This window comes from Ostrea edulis, chromosome 1 (genome assembly GCF_947568905.1).
Source record: "Ostrea edulis chromosome 1, xbOstEdul1.1, whole genome shotgun sequence".
Taxonomy (NCBI): Eukaryota; Metazoa; Mollusca; class Bivalvia; order Ostreida; family Ostreidae; genus Ostrea; species Ostrea edulis.
This window is the reverse complement of record NC_079164.1, coordinates 70,513,077-70,529,602: the sequence shown is the minus strand read 5'-3', so window position 1 is coordinate 70,529,602 and position 16,526 is coordinate 70,513,077. Positions and strand designations below refer to the sequence as shown.

Genomic DNA, 16,526 nt, shown 5'->3' with positions numbered 1-16,526 from the left:
GGATAAAATCTTTTCAGTAATTGGAAGAATGGATTATATAGGGCTCACACCGGGTGTGACCGGTCAACAGGGGATGTTTACTCCTCCTAGGCACCTGATCCCACCTCTGGTATATCCAGGAGTCCGTATTTCCCCAATTCTCTATTTTGTATTGCTTATAGGATCTTTGAGATTGATCACTATTGGTTATCTTCACCTTTCATGCATACGTTTACTAATTCCTGCATAGTTAAATGCCTAAGACGTTTTTCATTGAACATCAAATAATAAAAAGGCGAGTACGCACTTCCGGAAACCCCGTAAATGCTCAGTTTAGTCAAAATTACTTTGTGATCGACGGCAAAATATTACTCGGTCATATAATAAAAAAATCAAAACAAAATCTCAAAAACATTTGATTTGGACATCAGAAAGGGTAGGTGATACTTTTTTCAGACTTTGTAAATTACAGGAGATTGGAACCAGTATTTTGTGCATATGGTCTGTTTTAAAACTGTATACAGAATCGTACCAATTTGCAATGTGTCGCATGAGGGTTTAAATCTGGCATCCTGCGTAGACTGTGCTCCGTGTTTTTACTGTATTGTGGCGCTTTAAAGTTTGACCTTTGGGCTTCTAAATCCCGATTCTTATAATATCACATATTTGTCTTTTCATATTTCATAATTAAATCTGATGCGAAAGAAGTCAAACCTTTCCATGAACATGATGAAAATGTGGGCTATCCGCAAAATTAAAACTTACAAGCTTGGGCGCGCTTGATTTGTCTACACCGCTGTACACCCGGTGTAGCGGTTTACACCTTATAATCAAGTGCAATTTGGTGTAGTGTAGTATATTCAATATGGACGATCAACAGTTGAGGAGATCCTCATTGGAGAATTAACGATTTTAATGCAAATCAAATTTGAAGATATGGTCAGCGCTGTGTAGCGATATTGTTCAGACCCGAAGATGTTTTTCAATATATGTCTATAACATTTAAGAATCGACTTCATATAAACAACTGCAGCTGGTGACGTCTCGATATGAGTGAGAAATCTTGAATGGGACATAAGATCAACAGACAATCATATAATCATCATAAGTATCGCTCACCTATTATCTTTCATATTCTAGTACATTAGTGTTTCATTGTAAGTTATTATTCCAAATCAAGTGAGATTGCAGCTTCAAGGAACATCATAATTTAGGGAAAAACCGATTGGCATTTTGCTACTTTCAGTTCTTTAATGGAATCATACATTTTCACATTAAGAATCGCTTGAAAGTTTTGCATACGTTTTCTTTGAAATTTTATACAACGTGATGTGGAAAACACCGATAACAATATAAAACAGACGAAAGTTAAGCAATATTCGCATCATCCTTTGGAAATCTTTTGAGGTCCTTGTCATACATTTTAGTTAAACGGCTTTCGCCTATTGTCATAGCCCTCTTTCTACCCTCGCATGCAATGGACATTTCCTGATTGCTTCGAAAGGACGGATCAGAGAAATATATTTCACGCCGGGGATACTCCTTGTTTATTCTTTTCATTTCAGTCATGTGTTTCAATGTCGACGGTAAAGTAGGAGATTTTATGAACGACGACGATTTGGACGATTCTTGATAGTGTGAATTGGAGCGCTTTCGGCTTACATGAACTTCTTTGCATTTACCTTCGAAAGAAAGAAATGATCCACAATCTTTTCGTTTCTGCGACAAGAACGTTTCTCCTCTTGATAAGAACTCGGATTGTGCTCTACACACCCTTTGTCGGGCCACTTCGGGACTTGTTTGTGGAGTAGTGTCTCGACTAACCGACAGAAGAAGCCTGTTCCTCTGGTGCTGATCAGGGCTTCTTTCAGAATATGTAGATGATTCACCAGAAGCTGTCATTACACTTAATTGACTTGTTTCACCTATGTTTATAGCATTTTCTGAGAACTTGGACAGTTCACCAGTTTGATTAGCGCCATTTTGTTCCGTTGTTAGAGGACTTGGTGAGGAAAGTTCACGAACCTCTTGAATAGTATTCATTTCTATGCTACACGCCGGCGGGACTTTACTGCGCATCTTCTGGGTTGTCCACACCGTCACATTTTGTTTTGATGATGAATACGTCGTCATGGTTGTGGAATAGAATTCATCGCTGTCATTTCCTGACGTCGTCCGTCCATTGCCCTTATTGATCGTGTCACAAAAGAACTTGTTGATCTCGTGACGCGTAACTCTATTCATAAACACGTATATGATGGGATTGACTATTCCAGTGCAAAATACAAGACAAATGGCAAGAGAATTGACTTCTGGCGTCACTGTGCTGTCTCTCACATAACTGACTATGATAGTTAAGTAAGGGACCCAACATAAGGCGTAAGCAAAAGCTATCAGTAAAATTGTTCGAACAGCCTTGCACTCTACGTTTCGGTACCGTACTTGCACACTTTGTGAGATATCACTGCTACCTGAGGAATTGCTGGGCGGATCACGGACCGTGGAGGGCATAGAGGGGTAAACACGACTGCGTCTTTTAGTTTGACCGATGGCGGCTTTGAATATGCTTAAATAACACCAGCCCTGCACTAAAAGAGGAACTAGAAAGCAAATCACAATAAGGAATAACAGGAATTGTTTTCCAGATTTCCAATTCATTCCACAGAGATATTGATCAGGAATATAAACGTACGAGCCCCATCCAACAAGAGGTGGCATAGCAATCATAACACTCAAAATCCAGGCCGATGCTATCAAGACGTTTCCTAGTTTTGGTGTGAAGACATACGGGTACCTGAGGGAGTTGATAATGGCGTAGTTCCGGTCTACGGAGATGATCATGAGAGAAAACTGGATGGCGATAATACATATAGTAAAGAAGTATCCTTGCACCTTGCAAAAGGTGTCGTCAAAAGCCCACTTAGTAGAGAATATAGACGCCAAAACGAACGGAACAACAAGAACAGATAAACCTGAAAATAAAATAAAAATTATATTGCATTATACAAATTATAAATGTTTCCATGTTTTATGACAATCATAACATCACAAATAAATCTATTGTGTGCTAGTTTACATTTACTGCTAGTAGTAAAGGTGTTACTAGAAGAAAAATACTTGAATCACCATGGTGCTCAGTAGACCCGTGGGAAAGGGGAAGTATTGGGAGGCAAGGTCGCCCTAACCCGCCTATTGTTTTGGAAATACATGTAAATAAATAATAAACATTGTTCAAGAGAATGCGTTTTGCACCATCCCCTTTTCAAAATTGCTTCCTGAGTTTACTTACACAACTGACAACAGGACAGGTTGAGTACAAAACTGTTGGAAACACTGAGGAGATAAGTCTTTTTGTAGAAAACAAGGCAAACAACGCTATTCATGGCCACTGAGAGTGCTAGAATGACGCCAACGATGAGCGCCATTAAGGCCAGACCCACGTTGGGTTCGCTGCTACAGTCCGAATTTGTTCCATTACATACAAGGTTGGAGGACGACAGAAGTCGCCTGAGTATAACGTACATGTCTGATTCCGCACCACAATTCACATCTGAAAGTACACGAAAACATGCATGAATATTCGTTATCAGCCCCTACCGAACTATAGATTTCTTCGTCCTTTCGTCAATCTCAATAAATCTAGTGGTCTTACATAATCCAGGTAACAAACCACAATTAATTTACACCAATCTATGGCGCTCAGGGCCGTAGCAGTAAGGACGTTTTAGCGTACCAACGCCTGTCGCAAGACTTAGCTTTTTAAAAAGTCTCAAATGAAAGATCCACGACTCAAACTTATGAATTCAGATCGTGTGGCGAAGGAACAGTCACTACAACGGCTTGTCTTCCGGATTGTGGAATCCGGATATTATAAATAAAGAATTCATGAAATATCAATCCTCAATAAAATCTCTTTAAAAATTAGTTTTGATAAAGATGTTGATATATTTAACGTATTTAGAAATCATTTAAATAGCACAACCCGCGAACAGTAACATACTTTAAGAGGATGGATGTTGACCGTAAAATAATAACTCAATGACAAACGGGGTGATTTCCGCTTCTCCATCGTTAACTTCTCATATTTATATAACAATATTCCATTATCACCTGCACATAGTGTTTGATTCGATACGCAAGAGCTTGTTCTGCGTATGATCAGCTTTTAAAGTGAGACAGGAATTGATGGTTTAGGGGGTTTCAACAGTCTCCTTTAAAGTCACCAATTGATGAATTGAGTCAAATGCTGTCTGGCGTGTTTCATACCGATTGTTAGGCTGTTCGTGGCACACTGATTTTGATAACGGATTACTCCGTTTACTTGTTTAAGATATAGGGCTCACGGCAGGAGTGACCGATCGACAGGGAATGCTTACTTCTAGGCACCTGATCCCACCTTTGGTATATGCATATATGTCCCTATGGCAGTCACTACCTATCTTTACATCATTGACAAAAGCAGGAAGTTTGGTTGGTTGGTTGTATATATTGTTTAACGTCCCACTCGAGAATCTTTCACTCATAAGGAAACGTCACCATTGCTGGTGAAGGGCTGCAAAATCCAAGCCTATGCTCCGCGTTTACAGCATTTGAGCAGGAAGGTTGGTTGTATATTATTTAACGTCCCACTCGAGAATTTTTCACTCATATGGAGACGTCATCATTGCCAGTGAAGGGTTGCAAAATTTAGGTCTATGCTTTGCGCTTACGGCCTTTGAGCAGGGAGGGATCTTTATCGTGCTACACCTAATGTGTCACGGGGCCTCGGGTTTTGTGGTCTTATCCGAAGGACCATCCGATTTATTTACCACTTACATGTACGACAAGCAGGCCCGTACCCAGACTTTTTCAAAGGGGGGTGCATAAATTTACGGCGAATGGTTTGGGGGGCGCTTAAGGCCCCCAAGCGGGTCCAGGGCAAAGCCCGGTGGGGGGGGGGGGGGTCCTGGGGGGCGAAGCCCCCGGAAGCAGAAGCGAAATAGAGAAAAATAAGGGTAAAAATGCTCTATCCTGGATGCAATTTTTGCTTTTTATTTACTTATTTAATACTCATAAATATGAAAGGGGAAACATACTAAAATTGGTCATATGTAAGGAAATACTGGTCAATAATGTGTTCTTGTCTAATGAAAGTTATTTATTAATTATATGAAGTTGGACTTTCAGTTTTGCTTTTATTTGCTTAATATCCCCTAGCAGGTACCAATGATCACTTCTTCTTTAAATTCATTCACAGAGCCAAGATGCAAAATATGAAGTATAAAACATGTATACATGTTAACATTTTTATTCAAACTTGTTTCAAGAAATGGTAATGAAAGGTGAACAAAACTTCAAACTACAACACAGTATTAAGTCCAAAAAATAAAAGAAGATTTTAGTCATAAATTACAGACAGCATTTATAAAGGGCACTGCTAGAAGTTCTTAAGGCCAAAAAAAAAAAAAAAAATTGGTGTCCAGTTATCATGGTTATATGCAAAAAAAAAAGAGTTGGTAGGTTGAAAGTTTTTTTTTAATTTCTATGTCCCAACATTTGATCCCTGGTTCGTAAAGTTTTATTGATTTCCATATGTACGTATGTCCAGCTAAACTGTGATGAGCTGCATCCCGCATCATACAAGGTATTTTTAGATTTGTCAGATGTTCACTGATTGATGATAAGTTCAGTTTTAGCGCAATGACAGACAACACAATACATTTGTACATTTCCGAAAAGCATTACTCTTTTTAAATTTTGTATGCAGTTTAATTGTGATGAGTCCGACTCGTACTTCTGGAGATATACTTTAAAGCATTATTGATATTACCTGTGTACTACAACTGCAGTCAAACTAAAACTCAGCTAGATCAAATCGATCTTTGAAACGATGCATTTGTCCCAGAATGTCTGCAAAACATACCACTGATCAAGACTCAATTCGTTTAAAAAAGAAACCGAAACCGGATACGATGTTAACCGTATTTCTTTACGCATAGGCAATATGTATTGAATTTATTTCGTGATATTCCTTACTGTGGAAGTAAAAGCTAGGGATTTTAGAAAATATTTGACTTTAATAGTGCTTGATGATTTACACAGCCGACTTTAATAGTGCTTAATGGTTTTCACAGGGGGGTGCGTTTGCACCCCCCTCCCCCCCCCCCCCCCCCCCCCCCCCCCCCCCCCCCCCCCCCCCCCCCCCGGTACGGGCCTGACAAGCAAGGTTTATTAATGATCTATTCTAACCCGAATACCCGCGTGACGTCAGAACTATAATAATGATATAGATAGTTTAATGAAAAATAATGATTTCCCTACAACATCTAGTATAAACTCTCGATCCGAATCGGTATGCGAGGATATTTTTCTGACATCGGGTTGCAAAGTGGAGGTAGGTTCAAATGTAACTTATGCATCGAATTATGTATTCCTTGAACCTTACACCTTAGTGAACTGTGCCGTCAAATAAACAACGTCACAAAATAGATTTCAAATGAGTGTGTCCTATTCATTAATGTTACCAAAGTGTTGTCGGTGAAAATTCCAAAATACCATGCTCGTTGATGGAAAAGAACCCATGTTTTACGCAAATATGTTGATATTTGCGTATGAGATTTTGTAATGCATGCGTGTTAGTTTTCTGCTAGTTATAAAGGAAACTGTCCCACCCATGTATGTAGAGGTATTTTTTTTTAAATGTTAAGCATTTTTATTGAATATTTTTGAAAAATGTTTTGCGTGACATGTATCGAAAACAATGCACGTCAGCACACAAATACCAGACCTAACCGTTAATGTATCACATACAGATGTCACTTTCCTTCGATAGCCCTCAACGGGGCCTATTGCTGACCTTTGTCAGATTTTTAGTTGAATCTCAGCTAATCAGAAAGCTCGGAATTAATTCATCATATAAAAAAGCATATTTACTTTCATAATACCGATAATATTGTTTTGGTTAAGTGTATCCCGATAATGACAGCCAATATTTTCAGTAATTTGACAGCCAATATTTTCGGTAATTCACATAGACTATGATTTGTTTGATTGTCGCTAACTTTTCAAATTGCACGATTTACAAGCATTATATAATTCATGTATACGTAGAATAACAATGATATCATCTCTTCTTATAAATATTGTTCGCAGCAAGAAACAATCTTACGTGATGCACGCGTTCTACCAGTGTCTGTACGTATAACTGCTGACTGACAACAGCTAACAGTATATTTCAGAATTTTCATATCAAAGAATGTGTGATCTCTATATACACAAGTACAAATGCTGTACTTTGAAAACGAACAGGCGACAGACAATATAATGATCCTGCTTTTCGATAATTTTCGATTTTTGTCTAAAATTGATGAAACAGTATCAGAGAAACAGGCTGGCATTTATAAATCTCTATTTACCTAGTGGAGACAGGACAATTGTCAATCTGCTCTACTAAAAGCAACCCATTGATTCTGTGACACAAATTGGCTAAGATGATAACCACCTTAAGATGAAAACGAGATGGAATTCTTGAATTGTTTCAAAAATTGACCGCTTCCTGGAACTCTGATAATCGATGTTGTGTATTATTTGTATTGACCCAGACCACGTTTTACCGAATGGAAGTGAAATGCTAGTATATCGCATAATATAAAAGAACTATGGAACATTTTCGCACGAATAAATTGTTTGTGTATGACTCCAAAAAAAAATCTTCAATCAAAATTACAAGAGTGATATTTGTATGGCATTATATTGCAAGTTTTCATGATGAGAAACCGAGTGATCATAATTTTATTTGTTTGTTGCTTTCATTCGAGAATTTTTCACTCATATATAAACTGGTCTCCAGCGGTAAGTAAAGTACCATGACACTCAAGGTGTTCCGTTTGAAGGTAATATACATAAGAAAGGTGATCTTCAAGATCAATCATCACCAGTATGTTAAACGTCTTGGGTTTGACGCAGTACTGGAATGAAGAATCGAACTCAAAACTTCCCCGTCAGGGAATTTTTTTTTTACCCCTTGAACCCAGGGGCCAGGGCCTTCAAGTTTGGGGAAAATAGCGATATTTGATTGAAATTGGGAAATCTGTTCCATTCAAATAAATAAGAAAAACAAACAAAAAATTAACTATTTGATATTTCAATATCAATGTGGCTTAAACAAGCTTTAATTTTCTGTCTTTGACAGAGAAGAAACTGTCAAAAAATTTGTAACAGAGTGGCACTGAGGTTCGATGGTCCCTCATGGCATATTCTCATCAAAGCATCCATCATTTGGGAATTTTAAGGCATCATTTTGGGAAAAACACCTGCTTTTCAGCATTGCGAATGGGGCCGAATTTCGGCCCTATACAGACCCTAAAAAATCCCTGCCGGTGGCGAAGCGAACGCCCTGTCCACTAAACTAGGCACAGCGACCGGTCTGATTACTGATTGAAAAATTTATTTATCGTTTACTGTTTAACGTTCCTTTCTAGAATTTTCACTCATATAGAGACGTCACCATTGCCGGCAAAGGGCTGCAAAATTTAGGCTTCAGCACGGCGCTTATGGCCTTTGAACATTAAGGGATCTTTATCGTGCCACACCTTCTGTGGCACGGGGCCTTGGTTTTTGCGGTTTTATCCGAAGGACCGCCCCATTTAGTCGCCTCTTACGAGAAGCAAGGGGGTTCAGAGGACCTATTCTAACCTGGAATCCCACGGAAGATTATATGTTATATGCCTTTCTGAAAAGATGTGCAAATTTCATTTGAGCTGAAGTTACACATCTACAGAGAACTGTTTGTTATCACTCGTTAACAATTACATTGGATAGGGTCACTAAAAGAGTACTAGAATCAAAATGTTCCACCAGAGTGAGACTTCAGCATTTAGTGATTTGATTTCTCAACCATTATTAATTAATTTTTGCTTAGTTCCAATGACCGAGAATACAGTCCCCCCATGTATTGATAAGATTTAATTAAATTTGCTATAGTGTATATACGAGGGCAAGTCAATAAGTAACCAGCATAACCCATTTCCGATTGACCGAGACAGTCACGATTTTCATACCTTGTTTCAATACATGTTTTATACCCAGGTACAAAATTGCTCGCGTATCGAGTCATTCTTTGATAAGATATTGAATGTCAAACATGGCTAGTGATGCAAAGGCATGTTTTTCATCTAAAGTTGAGTACCGTGCTATAATTCGGTACTTGCATGTACATGTATTTGAAATGTAAAATAGGCAAGGAAATACACGGCGAGTTAGCCGATGTTTATGGGTCTTCTGCACCACCTTATGATCAGGTTAAATTCTGGATAGGGGAATTCAAACGCGGTAGAACGTCTTTAGAAGATGAAGCCAGGTCTGGATGCCACCGACAAAGAAATGTGTAAAAGAAAAGTTCGGGATCTGGTATAATCCAGGTGGAAGAAATAGTGCCGGCATTAGGCATTTTACATGGTAGCGTTTCAACAATCTTGCATGATCGTTAGGTGTGCGCAAGCTAACAGCCCGTTGGGTTCTCAAATCTCTTAGCGATGAGCAAATGGCAACCAGAGCATCAGTATGCAGTGCCTTGTTGAAGCGTTTTAGGTCAAAAGATGATTTTGTTTTGCGTCTGGTGACTGTAGATGAGACTTGGGTTCATTATTATGAGCCAAAGAATAAAGCTCAGAGTCGTTAGTGGGTAGGGCCTGGGTCTCCGAGGCCAAAGAAATTCAAGACGCAACCATCTGCTGGTAAGGTGATGGTACAGTATTTTGGGACGCAAAGGACGTTATTATGTTGGACTTTTTACCCAAGAGAAGTACAATAACTGTAGTGTACTATGCAAACTTGCTAGACCAGCTGAGAACTGCCATCCGTGAAAAACGCCGAGGTAAACTCTCTAAAAGTGTTTTGCTACAACAGGACAACGCGAGAATCCACACTTGCAAAGTTGCAATAGATGCTATAGAGCTAAACGGGTTTGAATTAATAGCACATCCTGCCTATTCGCCTGACCTAGCTCCTAACGACTTATTCCTATTCCCAGCGATTAAAAAAGATTTCCGTGGACGTCATTTCCGGTCTGACGAAGAAGACGTGATGGCAGTTGAGGAGTGGATCAATGGAGAGGACCCTGACTTTTTTAGTTCTGAGCTGATGGCACTTGAACACCGTTGGTCTAAGTGCATCACACTAGAGGGCAATCACATCGAAAAAGAAGAGGTGGATCTCAACCGGAAATAAGTTAGGCTGGTTACTTATTGACTCGTCCTCGTACCTCTGACGTTTCTATAGAATCAATGTAGAATTACTGTGAAATTTTCAAGGGTAATCTATTCATGGGTTACGAAGAACCTTTCAACATAACAATTATGTTTCAAATATGATAAAATTGATTTTTTTAAAAAACTACCTACTAGATCTAGTATAAGACCTTACAATCAAATGAAAATGGCTTATCTTTCACATATCAATTGGAAAATACCAAAGGCATAAACAAGAGTGATGTTTAAGATTTAATCCCCTCCTCCACTATCACGCACTCTACCGCATACACAAAGTTTGAGGGGGAAATCATTCGGCAGTATATTATAACTAATCTGGTCAGTGAAATCGAACTCGTTCATGATACTGGCAACTCAGTTTCAACAGATATCTTGCATCCAATTAGAAAATTGAGTTTTTATGACTTTATTGTAAAAGTAATTTTTGGATTTCAAACGATTTTTTTTCCTTCTCAGATTCAATAGAGTCTTGTTCCTCAGAGTTTCCGCTGATTCACAAAATGTTTTACACTAATCTACTTTCGCCTCGGCTTATGCTACCTCAGATATGTTTTAGTATATCAGTGAAATAAAATGGCCTTAAAATTCAATATATTTTGCACTCTCCCTACATAGATTATGAGTCCCATGGGGATCCGGGTTACAATAGGTCCTCAATACCCCTTGCGTGTCGTGAGAGGCGACTAAATGGGGCGGTCCTTCGGATTAAACGGCAAAAAACGAGCCCTGTGTCACAGCAGGTGTGACATGATAAAGATCCCTCTCTGTTCAATGGCCATAAACGCCGAGCATAGGTCTAAATTTTGTAGCCCTTCACCGACAATGGTGACGTATCCATATGAGTGAAAGATTCTCGAGAGGGGCGTTAAACTATATAGATTATATCAACATATACACAAACATAGAGTCACAGCATATTTTTAAACACTATAATATGATAGACTATTCGGGCGTATTTTCAATTTAAAGCTTAGCTTAAATATACTTTTGTACAGTACAAAACACATGTAGTTTTTAGTTTTATGCAAAGCAGTGAATCATCACCCCATAAAAGCGTATGGATGTCATCCATATGGATTTTATCAATTCTTAGAATTGATCAAAGAAATCTTTCCTAGCCTCTTTGAATTTTTGATAGAAGAAAAATAGTAGCGCGCACCTTCTACTTTTCCACAGTAACACAATATCATTTAAATTAATGGGCTGACAATAATGCCACATTTGTAAATATCATTGTCCTGTACACAGATAAGACGAAGTGCAGCATTAATCATCAAAGTTCTCATCTAGTCAATACGAATTACTAATCATCGTCATCATATGATGTCATCTAAGAAACTCCACAAGTATGCATGTGTGTACAGGCATGAACCATCTTTTTTATTAGCATGAAATCAGGATACCCAGTTCCTTTTCTTCATGGACATGTCCTAAATTGTCAGGTTGTTATTGAAATAATCGACGGTGTATATTTAATTAAGTTTAGATCATACAGTTGATGATATACCTGTCAGTGAATATGATCAAATCAGATCTATTTACTAATGAAACGGAAATTCACGGCATGATTATAGAGATATCAACAGTATTTCGCTTTCCTCGGTTACGTGTGTACTTGAATGTTTGAACTGATGATCCGGATAATTAAACTGATCGGATTACATGCTACATCCGCGGCTTGTTAAACAATATGATGTAAACCTAAAATCTCCAAGCAAAACATATAAAAATCAGACAAACAAGAAGACCATCTTGAATGCAAAACATTCTGTTTCATATATAAAAGGCTTCTACTCATTTCAGATTAAAGACAAATGAAATGTAATCAAATCACGTGGGCACAATTTATGTTGCGGACAAAGAAATAGCCCCACCTGGTGTTTACTTGCACGCGCATCCCCGATGCTAATGAAAGATTATCTACAGCAATTTATTTCAGGTATCACACACGAAACTAGTCCGATTGTACATATTTTGAAAAGTGCCATTCTTGCTAATACGTAGAATCAATGTTTAATTGGTCCAAGAACTTCTGAAAATCATAGGTCAAGTGGAACTCTTCCTGAAATTATTCTTATGTTTTATCTATGAAGGCTGCTTGTCGATAAAACATACAGTTTTTAATTATTGAGCCCGCCTTTAAAAAAAAATAACTGGGTCACTCAACCAGAGAGTATAGGTCAATTGCAGCATCTGAAGTAAATCTAGTTGAATGACCCCCCTATACATGTAGGTATCCATGCATGCAGTTTTATCAATGTCAAAAAATATAAATAAGAGCTACTCGCAAAAACGGTTCTTTTGCAACATCTAAAGCAAGTAGTTTGTTACACGTCCGTTTGAGATTTTTTTCACTCGTATTGAGGTGTCACCAGTTGTAAGTAAAGTACCACACATTTATATGCTTAGCACTCAGGGCCGTTGTGCTCAGTGAGAGTTATTTAACGTACCAACGCCTTCAATGACATGGGACCTCTGTTTTTAAGGCCATATCCAAAAGACCCGTGATTCTCACTTCTACATGCCGAGCGTTTGGCGAAGGAGCAATTACTACATGTATCTGTGTTTAGGTTGACGGAGCTCGAACTCACGACTTCCCGGTAGATACCACTGAGCTACCGCAACCATTCTTTGAAGCGGGTGTGGTTGAATATATATTTATCATGCGTGGATGTTGCATCACTGTACACAATATATACAGACAATAGAAATCGAACATTGTAGGTCAATTTACAGCATCTGAAGGAAGTTTGGGTGTATGTAACCATACACGTATCCTTCCTGTAAATTCAACTTGCTTACTCATCTGGAAAATATAGGTCAATCGCAGCATCCGAAAAGCTTGTACGCACCACAGGATTAAACGCATGCAACAATTATATCATAAATCAGAATAATAACTTCTTAACTTAATGATTAGTATGCATAGATGTTCCTTATTCGATTTTCCTGGACCTATCTTGAAATTTCCAAAACGTTATTGCTCATCTGAATATGCTTCATCATATGAATTTTTTGATATACCTCTTGAAATGTAACTGCAAGAGGATTTCCAGTGAAGAAATAAACGTAGCATGCGGACGGATATGGATAACAACAATATTCCCGATACGTTAGAAAAAGAAAACAAGGCTTTCTGTTTTCATAAATGTTTACATTAAATTTTGTTAAATGATATATATAGGCTGAGTAATAAACGAAAATTTAAAGGGAGTTGCATTTTATAAAGTGTTTTCCCCTCTACGTATCACGGGTCACTGTTAAAATGACGTGAACTTGTCGACGACTGATATGAAGCATGTTTGTGTTCAAGGAATCTACATTGTTAAGTCACTATTAAATGCTTAAAATTCATTGTAAAAACTCATTGTCCCACGCTTTCCGTTAGTACCGACATCGAACTTTGCACTTAATTCCAGTTCCACTCAACAAAATTCCTGCAAGATTCTCTCAACAGGACTTATCTCTAACTCATCCATTTAAAACTGCATTCTTCAGTCCACAAGAAACCCGTTTGCTCAACAGTAAACAACAGTTCATTAGGCCTAACGGATTTAGTTGTTTTTTTTAAAGTTGTGTATTCACAAATTACTACGCCCATCTCGAAATAGAATGTAGTCCAAGAATAACTCGTTAATTCAACTCAAATCAAATAATGTTTTATCATATAAACTCAATGTTTTAAAATATTAAATGATAAGAAATGAATTTATTATTTTTTCGTTGGATGGAGGTATACCACGAAAAAAAAAGACGGAAAAGTTTTGCATCATGCGCTACACGCAATGATGCAGTTTTCTGTCTTCTTTTTTTTTTTTTTCGTAGTATAACTCCATCCAACGAAAAAAATAATAAATTCATTCCTTAAAGAAGGAAAACGTAATATGAAGAAGAAAAAAATGTGTTCATGAGGGATTCGAACCCAGTCGTTTTAAAAAAAATTAAAATATCTTTACATATAAAAATCGATGACCTTACCCACTGGACCAAGCAGTAGACCATATACATTGTATTATTAAAAGGAAAATTAACGTACCGTTGAAGTTGAAATTGTTATTAGTGAAGTCGTTTCGATTTTCTGAAATTTACAAAAAATGCCCCTCGTGAAACAAAATTTCAAAGCGACAGTTTTTAAAGAAATTTCGAAAAACATGTTCATGCTAAATCACGGAGGCAGTATTTCTAAAATTCGAGGACACACCTCCATTTTAACGCTAACAATCATATACATGTAAATCCGCTGATTGTCGCTTATTTAAACTCGAAATATTTTGGCTAATTTTTATCAATACACGTCTTTTAAACTTATTTTCAAAAATGTTTGAATCAAGACATACGTTCCAATTGGTTTTATCATATATTTGGATAACCTCATTTTATCGATCTTTCATGTAACATTTTTAGGGAAATTAACATGAGACGTGCAACACCTTATTATACCATTGCAGCAGTTGTAATATATATAGACACACCAAATCACAAAGAATGTCTTTAGTATTTAATATTTAACGTTTTCTTTCAGATTGAAATCAAACAGCCGACCTTCTGAATACAAATCACTCCCTCTTCAGTACCAGTATGTATAAGAGACAAAGGCAAAGAAAATAGGGCCCAGCTTTGTTGATTAGCTCGCCTTTTTACCTAAATATTTATACTAGAACTCATGCAGTGTATTTTTATTTCAACAGTATTTTTTAATATACATGTATATAGATAGATCGATAAAGAGAGAGAAAGAGAGAATACATACATAAATAGGATTGGGCAGCAGGCACAATGTATACATGTATAGAATTCAGTATATTGTAAATCATATCTACCTTGCCCATTAAACACTCACAATACGAAGACACGCGTTAACAATACATTTACACGTTGTAGATACAGCCTGTAAGAAACACTTACAAAACAGAGACTTATTAGTGTAATTTTCTCTCGGTTACACACGAAAATAAAGTACAAGAAAAAGTATTTTAAAACTATCGAACGGGAATTAGACGTGTAATAATTGTTACCTTTGCGCCATAAACCGCAGTATCACTCTGTCATCTCACACCAAACGACCCCCGTTATCATGAAAGACTTTCGCCATTCTTCTCTCTCTGTAAACTGTAGAACACTGTCTTAGTGAGTCCCTCAGATAAGCCGGGATTAATCTCTACTTTATTGCCCTTTGTTTCAGTTTTTGTCACACAGAAACCAATAACGAGGCATCTATGCTATCATCTTGCTTCTAAAATTGTAATTTCTTCAAACATCTTTCAGATATCATTCTTTGCAAAACCCGTGATTTATTTCCTTGCATTATTGAAATGTTAAGAGATTTTTTTCGTAAAATGTTATTCGGGAGATTGGATATTGTGAAACTCTTTTAAAAATTTATGAAATCAATTCCAACAAGTTTTTTTTTTTTTGTTTTTTTTTTTATACAAATTACTGACAATATAGATAAATACCCTTTCAAGTTTTCATACAAGTAATCAGTATTTTGAAGAAAAAATCAGTACATCATGACCTGCTCTATATATTCCTTATATATTCAATTTTCCTCTAGAAAAAAGATTCACTATCAAGAATGGCCGTCTAATTTTAATCCAGGGGATAAATTTTGCCAGATTTGTGAATTTCAATTTTTTTCCAAAATCATGTTTCGGGGAAAATATATGTAAATAAACACTTACCTTGGTTATAGTGTTCTACTTATTTCTCTTTGTGGAGTTGTAAGCATGAATTGTTCAAAGCTAAAAGTCCAGGCTATTGTTACAAGACAGATTGAGGAAAACCTTCTGACTGATTCTTGGTTCTAGGAACTCTAGCCAAACCCATCGATCCGAAAGAACAGATTCTCGGGTTGTCTTGGATTTTCAGGCAGTGCTCAACAATTTCAAGCTATTTCCGGAACAGTCTGCAAATTGCAGCCAACTGTCATAGGTAACTGCAGTCACGACCCAGGGCTATTACATGAGGATACAAGTATTGGTGCAATATAATCGAGCCAATTGTTCCTTTTCCTATCTCTCCTTGTTGAAATAAGTAGGATAAAGGTAATTATCACGTGGATTATTGAGGTTAATACCATGTACTAGACTGAAATTGGGTTATGTATGTGCGAATTCTCTCTATATATACATGTATATATATACACGCTGTATATAGATATATAACTATATTGACCCGAATTCTTATATCATCTATATTACTTATGTACTTTCTTGCATATTCATTTTTACAAATGAAATGTAGTAGATTGGTCACGTGATAAATTAGTTAATAGGATTATTGTAGACGAAAATAGGTTTT

General features: G+C 37.2%; 1 protein-coding gene across 1 annotated transcript; it reads right to left on the bottom strand.

Annotated features, from left to right (window-relative positions):
- Positions 1-1,206: 1,206 nt before the first annotated feature.
- On the bottom strand, positions 1,207-15,627 carry LOC125683274 (G-protein coupled receptor 161-like). The gene is made up of 3 exons (XM_048924257.2): positions 15,242-15,627; positions 3,269-3,529; positions 1,207-2,951 (listed from the first exon to the last, which is right to left on the bottom strand). Exons 2-3 carry the CDS (start codon positions 3,501-3,503, stop codon positions 1,348-1,350), a joined length of 1,839 nt encoding a protein of 612 aa, XP_048780214.1. The 5' UTR covers positions 3,504-3,529; positions 15,242-15,627; the 3' UTR covers positions 1,207-1,347.
- Positions 15,628-16,526: the final 899 nt, after the last annotated feature.